The sequence below is a fragment of the Peromyscus eremicus genome, chromosome 4 (assembly GCF_949786415.1).
Source record: "Peromyscus eremicus chromosome 4, PerEre_H2_v1, whole genome shotgun sequence".
NCBI lineage: Eukaryota > Metazoa > Chordata > Mammalia > Rodentia > Cricetidae > Peromyscus > Peromyscus eremicus.
The window spans coordinates 118,328,509-118,344,257 of record NC_081419.1 but is presented as its reverse complement, the minus strand read 5'-3'; the positions used below and the strand labels follow the sequence as shown (position 1 = coordinate 118,344,257).

Genomic DNA, 15,749 nt, shown 5'->3' with positions numbered 1-15,749 from the left:
ATCCAGGCGTTTCTAACTGCGTAGCAAGGCCGAGGGTCCTGGTCTGGGCAGCGAGGAGATGGTCCAGGTGAAGGATGTTGGGGGATGCTGGTGGCATGACACTTGACAGCAGCCTGCAGTTTGGACCTAGCGAATCAGCCTTCTCCATCTCCTTCGCTTGAGATGCGTTGACCACCCCAGCCCTCCAAGGGCAGCTAATAGCTAACCGTGAGCAAATAAACTTGTGTTTATTTAGATTCTAGTTTTCGGCTGTCTTTATTTTAATTGCCTCTCACTCGAAAGGAAATGTGAATATAGGCAAATCCCTCTACCTCCAACCCTCATTTCCTAAGGTTGAATTACCCGTAATTTTTATTTTTGGCCCTCAAACTGGAAATTCATCTTTTAAATCTAATTATCCCATTTTCCAGAACAAGGTATGTCAAAACGCAAAGATGTTCAGAGCAACGTTATCAGAATTCCAATTACCAATCTCAAAAAAAAAAAAAAAGCCTCACCATCGAACAACAAATTGTTGCATGAAATTTACATGCATGAAAACTGTAAATAAAAATGAGGGTGAAAATGTTGATTATAAAAGTAGGATGAATATGTAACATTATAATTGAATGATTATTTAGCCATAATTGAAACAGTGATGCAAGGTGTAAATGCTGTGCCAAGATGGCTCCTCTCAACCTCAGAGAAAAGACCCATAACCCCCCCCTCCGCCCTCCCCCCCCATCATGGTAGTTATTTACAAGACAGTGGAGCGAATAGGAAACGGTGTTTGTTGATTTATATCTACGTCACCTTCCTTTCTATTGAGAGCTGATGCTCTGCAGTCTTTGCAGCTTTCGGATACGCAATATACTGCAACAGAAAAGGTGAGGCTGCGGGGCTTAGTGCGTCTCTTGAAAGCTGGCTCTAAATAATTCGTGCTACAGGCAAAGCTATTTGCTCCCTTTATGTAATGAGCTGCCTTGAAGTCAGGAGAGTGAGTGTGCATGTGTGCACTAGCTGAAAGGCGGTGAAGAGTGAATGATCTTGAAGGAACCGACGTCAGAATATTAATGGTGGATTCTGTACTGCCTCATTCAATTAATCTGCCCATTTAAAATGGCTCCAATCTCCTATCGAATTCATCGGGTGCCTGTATTAGATGTACAGCATTTAAGTGACTATCCAGTAGCAGATATACAGCTGGAATGTAATAATCATTTCATTTATTAAATGGGGCATTATCAGTAGGTGGCATATTAATGATGTTCCCTTTAAGTTTTATTGGCTTGCTGCGTTTTTGAAAATGGTACTCTGTAGTGTCTGTGTTCAGATATAGGTTCATGATGGAATTCTTAATCTAATTTTTTTCCGGTATAAGGAGAAAACATGACTGCTGGTTCAGTGTGTGCCCCTCAGATCATACCGCTGCGAGTTCCTCAGCCTGGAAAAGCTAACCATGAAATTGATACCAATACTCTTTTGGAAATGAAATCTGGTAGGAATCACATGTATTTTGAATTGTTAAAAAAACAGCATTGTCATACTCTGTATTCATGTGTTGCTGATTGATGTCTTTGTATGTTTTCTATATTGGGGCTTTAGAAGTTTCTAAATCTTCTACAAATTGAAAGAGTTGTTCTTTGATGGTTTGAATGTGTTTGTTTTCTTGTGAGACAGGATCTTACTATGTAGCCCAAATAAACCTTGAATCAATATATAGCTCAGGTAGACATGAATTTGTAACAATCCTCCTGTCTCCGCCTCCCACATTACAGGTGTGTACTACCACACCAGTTTGAATAGTATATATTTAAATAAAATGAATAGGTTGCTAGTTGCAACACCCTCTTGACTCACCTAAGTCAAGATAAGCTATCCAATTGTGTCCCCAACCTTTCTCAGGATGCTTATTACTTTCCTGGGATAATAAATTTGACCCAGACGCCGGGCGGTGGTGGCGCACGCCTTTAATCCCAGCACTCGGGAGGCAGAGCCAGGCGGATCTCTGAGTTCGAGACCAGCTTGGGCTACCAAGTGAGTCCCAGGAGAGGCGCAAAGCTACACAGAGAAACCCTGTCTCAAAAAACCAAAAAAAAAAAAAAAATAAATAAATAAATAAAAAATAAATAAATAAATTTGACCCAGAAATACAGATTTTCCAGTATAAAGGGTTAGAGATTGAATTTCAGTTTGACAATCCCTATGACCTTAAGCATATCACTTAGTTTTTCTGAGTGACTGTGTCATCATGGTAAGATGGTAATAATCATATCTACAACCTGTGGAGCCATTGTGAGGACTAAGTAAGTTGTTATATACTGGTATATATCCATTGGCTTATTGAGTTGGTATATGTGAGGTACACAAGGTTTATCATATAATAAAATAAATTTTAGCCAGGTGGTGGTGGTGCACACCTTTAAATTCCAGTATTCAGAAGGCAAAGGCAGGTGAATCTCTGTGAGTATGAGGCCAGTCTGATCTACAGAGCGAGTTCCAGAACAGCCAAGGCTACACAGAGAAACCCTGTCTCAAAAAAAAAAAAAAACAAATAAATAAATCTTAACTATTACAGAAACAAGGTATTAGTAGTAGTATTTAATATTAAATGATATTTAATATTAAACCTGTTTATGCATATAGTCTATGTAAATAAGTTTTATAGATAAGACATATGAACACATATTTGTATTAAAATGTGTGTTCCATTTTAGATTCCAATTACATATGTATCTATTTAATTTTGATAGTTTAAATGTATAAAAATATTTATCTGCATTTGTAGAGCTACCTCTGGGCTCCCTAGTTCAAGATTTCCAAGAATAAGATACATATTATACTATTACTTCTTTTATCTGAAAGGCTAACATGTTTAATAATTTAAACATATGGGCTTATAACTCTTAGAAGAAGTAAGACTATTATTGGAATGTGATGATATAGATGATAACATAGATAGATAGATAGATAGATAGATAGATAGATAGATAGATAGAGACAGACAGACAGACAGACAGACAGACAGACAGACAGAGACGAGCACAGTGGTTCAAGATCATGGGCTGTGTACTCAGCCTAGCAGAGTAAACCACACATCATAAACATATAGCTCAACAAATTTTGTGTGTATTAGGATGTTCAAAGCTACTGCCATTTCAACTTGGAGGTCCTTAGTCACTTTCTTTTTCTTAAATTTTCATTTTCTTTTTCCTACTTCCATTTTCTTTCTTAAGAATAGTTTTACTTTTATTTTATGTGTATGGGTATTTTGCCTACATGTTGCCAGTGTACCACATGCCTGCCTGGTACCTACTGAGGCCAGAAGAGGGCATTAGAGATACCTTGCTACTGGAGTTACAGAGTTGTGAGCCACCATGTGAGCACTGGAAATCCTTTGTTATTTAGCAAATTTATTAGTCTCTCAGGTACTCAGTTTCCATCTATAAAATGGGTATAAATTAGGACCTACCTCATACAGGAGTATAGATGAATAGATGAGGTGAACTCATTCATGCAAAGTACTATGTTAGCACAGACAACAGAATCATTGTCTTACTGTGTGTATATGTGTTTGTGTGTGTGTGTGTGTGTGTGTGTGTGTGTGTGTGTGTGTGTATGTCCTTTTTTAAGAGATTATACTTATACAGGGCCTTGTTATTTCAGTGTTAATTATGATTATCCTGTTCTGGATTTTTCAGATACCCCAGATGTCAACATCTATTACACCCTGGATGGCAGCAAACCTGACTTCCTAAAGAAAGTTGGTTCTGGTGAAAACAATACATTTAAGTATATAAAACCCATTACACTGCCTGATGGAAAAATACAAGTTAAAGCTGTTGCCGTCTCTAAGTAAGTTAAGAGCATGGTAGGCAAACAAGTATGATAGAATCACATTAAAATATATATATATAATTTATATTATAGTATTATAATTATAATTACATTGTATATATGCATATATATATATGTTATTTTTTTGTTTCTCTATATAGCCTTGGCTGTCCTGGAACTCTCTCTCCCTCTGTAGACCAGGCTGGCCTTGAACTCAGAGATCTACTTGCCTCTGCTTCCTGAGTGCTGGGATTAAAGGTGTATGCCACCATTCCCAGCTACATTATGTTCTAATTTTATTTGTTTCTTCTTGGGAGAATCAATGTGTTAGAAGGACACTAAAGAAAAAGTTATGCTAATTTCAGTATATATATTATTTGTATTTTATTGAGTTGTAAAGTTCATAAATCATAAGCATATAACTCAATACATGTTACATATATTAATAATATTTTTATTTCAGATTCCACACTGGAGTTCTGGGGAGGAAGAGCTTTCTAAAGAGCTTCCTTTGGCTCTGAGGAAAGTGCTGTTTAGTGGATAGTTCTTTCATTCCCTAGGATGGGACATCATTCTTTGTTTCATTTTGTATTGACTTCATTGATGTTCAAAACTCTTGCCATTTTAACTTGAAAGCCATTAGTCACTTTCTTTTCCCTAAATCTTTCTTTTCCTGCTCCCATTTTTTTCTTAAGAATTTATTTATTTATTTAGGCTTTTGGAGACAGGGTTCCTCTGTGTAACAGCCTAACTGTCCTGAAAACTACTCTGTAGACCAGGCTGACCTTGAATTCACAGAGATCTCCCTGCCTCTGTCTCCTGAGTGCTGGGATTAAAGGCATGGGCTACTACGCCTGGCCTTGATTATTTTCTTATTGATATTTTTTTTAACATTTACTTACTTACAGGGTGGAGAGCAGAGAATTTCATATCAGAGTATGAAAAGAGCAGAGTTGGACAGAAGGGCAAAGAACTTGGGAACTTGCCAGGAAGGGGAGGGTGTTGTCAAAGGTTGGTTGGCCACACGGACAGTCGAATCCCAGTGTCCACTCACCCTCTGCTTCCTTAAAAGCCTCCTTGTGGTTGGCAGCATCCTGTCTCACCGTCATGTTTTGTCATGTGTTGGCAGTGATTGTGCAGTTTTCCATTCTCTACCACTGACCTTACTTAGGGGTCACAATATATCCATCCAAGTCTGGAACTAAGGATGATATTTTGTGACAAAGTAGTAGATCTGAACAGGCATTTACTCACCACAGATGGGGAACAAAACATAGACCAAAGTAAAGATGCTACCAGAGCCCAGCTTGATGAAACAGTGGGTTTTGTTGGGTTACTTACAAGAACGTGGGAGGGGGGGTTGGGGGGGGTACAAACAAGAACAGAAATGACTCAAAGATGGCTGCATCACTGAAAACCTACCCAGCATGAGTGACGACCCACGAAAGTTGGAGCCCTGGAGCACACTTCACAACCAACCAACTTGCAGGCAGCTTGATATGTCAAAGAATGTGTCTTCCAGGCAGCTCCACTGGCTTCTGCCTCGTCCAGGTGGTTTAGCTGGTCTGAGCCTCTTTTAGACACCTCTGCTTATCTGAGACTATCTCCCAGCAGTCCTTACTTCTTACCTAAGCTTGGGGAAGGAGGGACCTAGTAAATCTAGTTCATTTGGGGCACTTCTGAAGCTACTGAATTCTTTACTTCCTGAGTTTTATCATGTGCCCTGCAGGATGGGATGTTTCACCTTCCTTTAAAAACATTCTGAGTCTCAACAAGCTTCCCTCCAAGTTAGAATGTTTTATCTCAGAGGAACTTGCTACACAAGTCCACTGTGAACTTTCAGAGCAAGTGTTTAGGGGCTCAGATTCCTCTGAGAATAATTATTTTCTTCAGTAGACTCATGAAGGAACCCCAGTTTTGCAACCAAGGTTGATAAAGCAAACATAAGTAGGTTACCAGAATATTTCACAGACCGGATCTGTAGCTCCTTGAAATATACATACATACACACATACATTTGTATGTATAGCCTAACATATTAAATATATATTTTAAGGAGATATGTATCAACTTGATATTCATACATGCATATACATATCAACTTCCTAGCTGGAGGCCATGATTCAAGCTTGTTGTATACAGACCCTGTTCAGGAGGCATCACAATGCAGAGATCTGAATGCCATGTGCACAGGCTGCAAAGGCAGGGAAAAACTCTGGTCCAAGTCGCTGAGGTGTCTAAGAAGACAGGACTTGGAAACTTAGAGTTACCTTTGTGTTAATATGACCAAGATACCTGAGAACAATTGAAAAAGGAGGACTTAGAGTTACCTTTGTGTTAATATGACCAAGATACCTGAGAACAATTGAAAAAGGAGGACTTACTTTGAGTTGGTTTCAGAGGTGTCAACCCAATCACGATGGAAAGGGAGTAGGAGGAAAGAGGAGATCACATGAGGCCATCAGGAAGCAAAGAAAAAGAACACGGGAATACAGGAAGGGGTCAGGGCAAGATGTGGTCTCTGTGGACATGCCTCCTGGTGACCTGCCTACTCCAGTAAGGCACCTTCTGTCGTTCACTGTTTCCCAACAATGCCATCCTAGTATGAATTCATCAAAGGAATGATCTACCAATTAAGTCAAGACGCAGCATACAGACATTCCCAGAGTGTGCCTTGCTAATCCTTTAGGCCTTTCTCAAGCCAATTAAGTTGACAAGATTATCACCACAGAGATTTGAAGATGTTAATCCTACTTAATCATTTAGTCAGTGTGACCTTAATTGTGCAGCTCTCTGACTTTCCTATATTTGTTAGTCCTCATTTCTGAGATACTAGAACTTCGGAGCTGCTTCAACTCTTACAATTCAAGAGTTTGTGCCTGGGGGAATAAAATGTGCCTGGACCCCCAGATATAGTGGCAGTAGACATAGGCAGAACTCTGGAGCTCCTTGGTCACCAGCATAGCTGAATAAATGAACCCTGGGTTCAGTGAGAGCCTCTTCTTAAAAAAAACAGTGGAGGCTGTGTAGCGAGAGTTTTCCTGCCTGGCCCACAGTCAGGACAAATCTCTGTCACCCACCAGTCCCACAGCCGCTCAGACCCGACCAAGTAAACACAGAGACTTATATTGCTTACAAACTGTATGGCCGTGGCAGGCTTCTTGCTAACTTTTCTTACAGCTTAAATTAATACATTTCTATAAATCTATACCTTGCCACGTGGATCGTGGCTTACCGGCATCTTCACATGCTGTTTGTTATCATGGCGGCTGGCAGTGTCTCTCTGACTCAGCCTTCCACTTCCCAGCTTTATTCTCCTCCTTGTCCTGCCTATACTTCCTGCCTAGCCAATGGCCAATCAGTGTTTTGTTTATTGACCAATCAGCAACACATTTGACATACAGAACATCCCACAGCAAGGCTGTGCTTGGTGGCTCATACCTTTAATCTCCTCACTTGGGAGGCAGAGGCAGGTGGATCTCTAAGTTTGGGGCCAGCCTGGTCAACAGAGTGAGTTCCAGGACAGCCACAGCCAAAGTTCCACAGAAAAACCCTGTCTCAAAAAACTATAGATAGATAGATAGATAGATAGATAGATAGATAGATAGATAGATAGATAGATAGATGATAGATAGATAGATAGATAGATAGATAGATAGATAGATAGATAGATAGATAGATTGGAGAGCTGGGGACAGTGGCTCAATGGATAAAGATGCTTGTGGCACAGTGTGATGTTCTGAATCAGAATCAAAAGCTGATACATGTGATACATCTTTATCCCAGCACTCCTACAGTGAGATGGAAGCAGAGACAGGTGAATTGCCAGCAGCTTGCAGACCAAGTAGGCTGAGATACATAGCTCAGAAATAACAGGGGCCAGCCTTTCTCAGAACAAGGTTGAAGGAGAGAACCAACTTCTGAAAGTTGTCCTCTGACCTCTTCATGCATGCTGTGACCCATTGTCTCCTCACCCCCTATGAAGTATGCATTTATGCACACAAAATAAATAAAATAAATAAAATGGAGAGTGATGAAGGAAGACACCTGACACCCACCTCTGGCTTTCACACACATACACACACATGCATGTGCACACATGCACACACCACATGAATATGTACATATACCACATGTGTACAAATGCAAAGAAACATTTTGGTTGCCACTAGGAGGATTACTTGCTATTAGCATCTAGTGCAGTAGTTCTCAACCTTTCCAGTGCTGCACCCTTTAATACAGATCCTCAAGTTGTGATGACCCCCAACCATAAAATTATTTTGTCACTACTTTATACCTGTAGTTATGACTTATAATGTAAATATATGATATGCAGGATAGCTGATATATGACACCCAAAGGGGTCATGACCCACAGGTTGAGAACCACCGATCTAGTGGGTAATGGGTAGAGTTGCAGCTTGTCATTTTACAATACAGAGGACAGCCCCTATGAAAAAGAATTATGTAGCCCCAAATTTCAATAGTTTTCAGTAGGCTGAGAAAACTCAACCCAGATCAAATGGTGAATTCCCATTGATGCAGCTTGCTAATTTCCTTGTAGTCATTCAGAAAATTCTGCTTTGTAGTGCTGATGACTGGACTTGGGGCCTTGCATATGCTAAGAAGACATGTTGTGAATGGTGCTACACCCCAGCTCTTTAGTTCTGATATTTCATTGAAAGGATAGTATTTGTGGAGGTACCCAGAGATGGCTTTTATTCTGAGTATAATTTATGCTGGTGTGTGCGTATATAAGGTCACTATCCTGAGCCCTAATAGAAGGTTGTGTGTGTGTTTTAAATGCATCTTAGGCTCTGAGTAAGATTTATAACTCTAACCTCAAACCTAATCCTTTTTTTGGGGGGAGGGCTATTCTTGGGTTGAAATCCTTCTACCTACCATGCAGCATAAGCTGGTCTACGGGCTGTTCTAGGCTGAACAGCGTCTGTGGGCCAGTGCCTTAGCTGGGTATCCAGGGACAGGGCCGTCTGTGGTAGAGAGATAGCCTAGGCCTTAAAGAAGTGGAGCAAGCGGCTGAGAAGCAGGGTGACATCTGTGGGGTCTAAAGTGCCCCTTCAGGAACCGTAGAGAAGAGTGCTAAGGACAGCTGAGGTGGATGATAACTTATCATCATGGATAAGTCATCTTATGTGCGTCCACACAGAACCTGCAGCTTTGGCCTTATGTTTCAAATGCTTCTCCAAAGTTTAGTTCACTGTGAGTCCCTCCAGTCACTGAACATGGAAATATTCACTAAGCATAGAAAGACAAATGTGTTGTTAACACTGTCGCTCGGATAGTGCTTACTTAGATGAATTTCATATTTCTGAGAATTTTTCTACCTTCTAAGATACAGCTTACAACCTCTATATTATGTTAGATATTTCTCAACTGTATTAAGATTGATGTTTATATATTTATGGTTTTACATAAAAAATTTTAAGTCTTGGGGAACATTTACTTACTTAGACTTTCAAAACCTTTTTAAGGAATGTATGAAATCTGAGAAATTACTGAAGTGCAAGTAAAACATGTCAGAGATCAATCTAAAATCAACAAGAGCCAGGCAAACAAGGACAGGAAGAAAGCAGGTGATTGACAGGCAGAAGTGGTGAGTGCTGGGCAGATCAGCCAGAATCACAGCTCTGAGTGACCCACAAGGCACTGTCATGTAGAGAAAATTGTCAGGGGGCTGGGGAGATGGCTCAGAGGTTAAGAGCACTAGCTGCTCTTCCGGAGGTCCTGAGTTCAATTCCCAGCAACCACATGGTGGCTCACAGCCATCTATAATGAGATCTGGTGCCTTCTTCTGGCCTGCAGACATACATGCAAGCAGAACACTGTATACATTATAAATAAATAAATCTTAAAAAAGAAAATTATTAAGAAGTTATGCTCCACTGTGAGCTTTCAGAGCAAGTAAGTCAGCGTGACAGTTAAAACATCCCATGATACTCCAAGCACCACAATGATGATAGGACAGCGGTTCTGCCTGCCCCCAACATCTGCTTTTCCCTTCTATAAGAATGGCACCTGTGATTTTTAACCAAGTACATGGTTGCCTAATAGGTATTTCCTAATCGTCCTTGATTGGTATGTCACCAGACCACGGCTCATGGATATATGGAGAAGTGACATGTGAAACTTCCAGACTCTGACTTTTAAAGGGAAACAGGGTGGCTTCTGCTTCCCACTGTGGATGTCAATCATGTTGGATCCTGAGAACGAGTGCAATGTGCAGTGATGGAAGAATAGATGGGAAACTGACCCCATGCCACCTGAGTTGATTACTTTTCTTCGTGCTGTGATAGAAATATCCAGCAAAGACAACACAAGGAAGGGAGGATTTATTTTGGCTCACAGTTTAAAGGGCTGGTCCATCTGAGGAAGGGAATCATGGTGACAGGATGATGAGACAGCAGGTCACATTGCATCCACAGTCAGGAAGCAGGGGCTGGGGGGTGGGGAGAGTAGGGAGTGCAAAGCTCAGCTCACTTTTCTTTTTGAAGTGCAGGACCCCAGCCCACTCCAGGATGGATCTTCTCAGCTCAGCTAACCCAGTATAGGAAATCTTCCATAGACATGTCCAGGAACTTGTTTCTTAGGTGATTTTAGATCCTGTTGAGTCAATAGAGAGCATTAACCATTCTAACACCTCCACTCTCGACCCTCTGTCTTAGCCAGTGTTCTATGAGCAAGGCAAAAAAAGCAATTGGGAGCCGGCTTACAGTTCAGAGGTTTAGTCTATTATTATCTTGATGTGGAGCATGGAGGCATGCAAATGCCAGAGCAGTAGCTGAGAACGACATCCTGAGCCATAGGCAGAGAGAGAGAGAGAGACAGAGAGAGAAAGAGAGAGAGAGATTCTATGAGCTTTTGAACCCTAAAAACCCACCCCAGTGACACATTTCCTCCAACAAGGCCACACCATCTAATCCTTTCAAATTGTGCCGCTCCCTGGTGACCAGATCTGTGAGCCTATGGGGCTACTCTCATTCAAACCGCCACACCATCTTTAGACTGTTTACACTGAGTGATTCTGGGTTGTTTGTTTGTTTGTTTGTTTGTTTTAAGTCATTGCTTTAGTTCCGTTTGTAGTAGCCAACTCATATCCTAACACAAAAAGGAATAAACACCTCAACAGAGAACATGATGAAGTGTGATCAGATGGTCAACAAGTAGACAATACCCAAGGTCATTGATATGTGGAGAAATCGGAACCCTTATATAATGTCCTTGAGAATGTAAAATATGAGAGAGTGGGGGAAGGGAGAGAGATTGGCCCAAGAACAACCATTTGTGAAAGAAGTCATACCGTCTGATGGTACCACATGAAAGATTTCACCCACTGTGACCAATTTCCCCGAGGACTGGGGTTTGAGGCCCTAGCTTCTGGGCAGTTAGCTGTGCAGTGGTAGATACAGAAGACCCAAATGACAATGGGGTAAGGAAACACTGGAAATTGGGATTCTTTTCTGATTGAAAGTTTATGAATCAGCAAGAATAGAAAGAATGCAGCTGCATTTTAATGAATGCTTTAGATATTTATGTAAGAGGCATTTCGTCTTTCAAGGGATTTCCCCTAGATTTGACTTTTACATCTTCCTCTGAGCATCTAATAGCAGGTGTTGTTTTGGGGCATCAACTGCTCCATTGTGTTCACTAGTAACTGTGTAGCTACGTTTCACATCTTCATCAACTGTACCACTCACAGTAGAACTTAATCCACTCAGATGAGAAGAGCCCTTCATTAAAGCAAACAGCAGTCAAGTCCATGGCACCCAATGCTAGAGGCCCAAGGATTCTAAGTGTGCAGTATCTACTGGCACAAACCTTGTATTTATATTATTTGTGCTGATTAGTTTTGGTGCATGTGTGCGCATGTGTGTGTGTGTGTGTGTGTGTGTGTGTGTGTGTGTGTGTGAACTTGACATGGCTAGAGTCATCTGGGAAGAGGGAACCTCGATTGAGAAAGTAACTCCATCATACTGACCTGTAGGCAAGTCTGGGCATTTTCTTTACTACAGAGTGATGTGTGAGGGCCCATCCCACTGTGGGTGGTGTCACCCCTGACCGCGTGGTCCTCACTTGTATAAGAAGGGCAGGTGAGCATGTGTGGGAAGCAAGGCAGTCAGCAGCACTCCTCCATAGTCTGCTTCAGTTCCTGCCTCCAGGTTTCTGCCTTGAGCTTAGCCCTAGGTCCCCTCAGTGATGGATGTAAGCTGTAAGCCAAGTCAACCCATTCCTCCCCCAGGTTGTTCTGGCCTTGGAGTTTTATCAAGCACTAGAGAACCAAAGTAGAGCACAAGAGCTGGCAAATCCATGGGACTGAACGCTGGAGGGCCAAGGATGGCAAGTGCTGTGTCCACCCACACAGACCTTGTATCGATCCATGTTATTAAAATGTCAGTAAGAGAAATGAAAGCTCCTTGATTTTTAAAAAAGGAACTCAAGAATGAGGCCATTGAACATTTTAAATATGTATATAAATGCTTAAGTACATTTTGACTATAAATACCATGTATTTCATGATAAGTGTCAGGTAAATAGCTAACCTGTCTGACCAGAATTCTGGTCTCAGAGAAAAAGACCAGAGATAATTAGAAAGAAGATGGTTCATAGCAGGTCCATTTTAAAAACAACTGTGATCCTTTGAGAAAACCACTTTGGCCTTTTTATCAGAGATTTCTGTTGGCCTTTTATTGATAAATTATCTGTTGTCTGTACCCTTGCAGTATAGATTGTGTTTATTTATTTTTTAAAAATACTTATGAGCCAGTGGTTGTAACAGAAATCTTAAATGGTCTTATTAATAAAAACAAACCTGAGGCCAGTTATTGGGGTGAATGCTGGAAGATCAGAGAAGTAGAACAAGCCACAGCTAACCTCACCTGGCCAATTCCTCAGCTGATCTTGTTTCCTCAGACTGTAAGCTTCTGTGTCCTCATCCAGAATGAATCTTAGCTGAACTGCTGCTCAAAAGCCTGAAAGCTTAACCAGCCAAATACTACTAGTTTCTGGTTTTCACATACCTTTCTGCTTTCTGCCATCACTCCCTGGGATTAAAAACTCACTTCCTGGGATTAAAGGCATGAGTCACCATGCTTGGCTGTTTCCAATGTGGCCTTGAACTCACAGAGATCTAGATGGATTTCTGCCTCTGGAATGCTAGGATTAAAGGCGTGAGTGCCACCATTTTCTAGCCTCTGTATCTAGTGGCTGTTCTGTTCTCTGACCCCAGATAAGTTTATTAGGGTGCACAACATTTTGGGGAACACAATACCACCACAAGTGGTGGTGTCATATGCCTTTAATCCCAGAGTTCGAGGCCAGCCTGGTCTACAGAGCGAGTTCCAGGACAACAGGACAGCTAAAACTGTTACACAGATAAACTCTATCTTGAAAAAACAAAACAAAAAAACAAACAAGCAAAACTTTTGATTGTTTTTTTAAATTTTTATGTGTATGAGTGTTTTGGCTACCTGTTTACTGCATGCATACAGTGCTCCTGGAGGCCAGAGGAGGGCATCAGATCCCCTGGAGCTGGAATTATAGACAGTTGTAAGCCACCATATGGGTACTTGGAATTTAACTCAAGTCCTTTGGAGGAGCAGCCAGTGCTCTTGAACTGGCAATGATCTTCCTACCCTAACCTCCTGATGCTGGGATTCCAGACATGTACCTCTGTGTCTGGCTTTCCAGGATTGGTTTTGAAGATCCAGAGCAGACCTAGAAGGAGGATACAAGAAATGTAAGCCACTTTCCCGAGCTTGAGCCCCTCGGGGCTGAGGCCAGTATTCTGAGAGCTCAGGCCACTGCCAGAAGGCAGGCAGGATGGGAAGGAGTACTGCACACTGGCCTGAGGCTCTGTGAACCCTACTGGGCTGGAGCAGGGTCTAAAGTACCAGAGCCACTGCTGAAGACTGACACCACCAACCCTTCACCCCCTAAACCTCACCCCTCAGGTCCTCCTTAGCTCAAAGTATATTTTGACTTTTCCAACTTAAAATAGAATAAATGTAGAGGCTACATTAAGTAACTTTAGCATCATCTTAACTGCTAGCCCCCTTTACCTTGAATGTTTGTATAATATACTCTCTCCTTTTAAAAAATATGATTTTTCAGAGACTGCAGAGAGAGTGGAATTGTAACAAAGGTATTTCAAGTAGACTATGAACCACCGAAGACGGTCTCTTCTGAAGAGAGTGTTGAAGATGCCCTCAAAGGTTTTTCAAAGCAGGCAAGTAATGAAACCGAAGAATGTTCAGATTGTCACTCCATGTTTCATCCTTTCTTGCTCAATGGATACACCCTCCCTTTCATTACAACACTTCTACTGACAGTCAGATCCTTGTGATTAAGGTCAGGATCAACCATTGTGAAGAATCTTCATTGATTTCCCAGCCTTGCTCAAGCTTTCCTCTGCCTAAGATCAGAATTCTGACTGGGCACTGTCACTGCCTGTGCTCCATTGTCTGCAGTGACTACCTGTGATGAAGCATGCCACCCAGGGAATCAGCTCCCATGCTCACCCAGCTTCTCTGCTTTGTCTGTGAACTCTGCATAAACTCCAGATAAACAGGCTGTGTGCACTCTTCTCCATCCCTGCACCAGGCCTTTGCTGGGAAAAGTGACCTGAGCATGTGATTCCTTGTTTTTTTGTCAGCCTTTCCCATTTGTAAGCTCCAAGATGGCAGTAAGCAGGACTGCCATCCTTTTAGCAGAGCTTATGGGAAGACAAGGGAAGGCAATGTATATTTGGTGAATGGATTAGTCAGGCTAGTAGACCATTCCAGTGTGTGTTGACTTCTATTAGTTAAAGTCTTCACCCACCAAAAGCTGCAACTCTTCACTTCTTTGGAGAGTTAATCTGATAGACCTAAGAAAGGTGTTTGAAACTTCAGCCCTGGGTTGTCAGCACCAGTGATCCAGCTAAGAGGGCCAGAGAGTGGCCACCCAACCATGAAGTTTCAGTCATGGGGTACTTGTTGAGAATGACAGAGAAAGTTTGTTGAGGGTGTTACTTAAGCCAGTGGTAGCCCTGAGACCAGAGCACATGTTGTGGGACCAGAGTGGATGCAAGTGGATGAGGTGGGTCTGTAATGTGATCATCACAGGGATAGTCATCAGAGACTCAGGTCTGAATCTGAGAGAAGGGATGGAGTCCACAAAAAAGAAAGGCCAAGGGGAAGAGTGTTTGGAGGGCTGTCTAGGCAGGTAGTATGCAGAAGGCCTGTTGGTTTTGGTCTGAGTCCACTCTATTTTCCCCTCTGATTCCATTCTTGTGCTGTTACTGTCTCTGATAATGGTACTATCTATGTCTCCTATCTTGGCTGCTTGACCTGGTAAGGCCTACCAGCCAAACATGCTGCTCACCAAGTAGCCCATACACAAAGCTGTGGGTTTTCAATGGAAACAGACATCACTTGATAAAAAACTGCTCCAATCCCTTTCAAGTAAGAAGTGTTCACCATGACACTGTCTCTGCCACGACTTCTAATTCTCACACTCTAAATGTATATAATCAAGTGCCATGTAATCTCTTCATTCCTAGGAATTAAAAAATGGATTTGTCGGACCAAAATTAAAGAAGAAGTATAAGAATGCTGAAAATAAATCGACTTGGAACGTTAACCTTAGACGGCTTGCAGGTACGATGAGGTAGAAAGAAACACTCTAAGCAGGCTTCCTGCATGCTCACTGCACGCTTTCTTATGGACTTGTATTGAAATAAGAAAAATGGGAAGGCAGGCTACAATTTGAATATTTATTTTATTCTAGCTAACAGATTAAGACCATGAGAGATAAACAAACAGTCTGATAAATTTGATTTATTGAATGATTGTATTAAAGGAACCATGAGGTGCCTCACCAAACAAAGAAAGAGTGATCAGGTTTGGGGAATGGGTGGTGTTTGGGTAAATTTTAAAC

At 41.6% G+C, this 15,749-nt stretch overlaps 1 protein-coding gene across 1 annotated transcript in view; it reads left to right on the top strand.

Moving 5' to 3' along the window:
• Dzank1 (double zinc ribbon and ankyrin repeat domains 1) overlaps nt 1–15,749 on the top strand; it is a 54,867-nt gene that overhangs the window by 428 nt on the left and 38,690 nt on the right. The window contains exons 2-5 of the mRNA XM_059261556.1: nt 1,361–1,477; nt 3,681–3,834; nt 13,944–14,058; nt 15,373–15,469. Of these exons, the coding sequence (XP_059117539.1) occupies nt 1,369–1,477; nt 3,681–3,834; nt 13,944–14,058; nt 15,373–15,469 (475 nt within the window). The 5' untranslated portion in view covers nt 1,361–1,368. The remainder of the gene's footprint in view (nt 1–1,360; nt 1,478–3,680; nt 3,835–13,943; nt 14,059–15,372; nt 15,470–15,749) is intronic.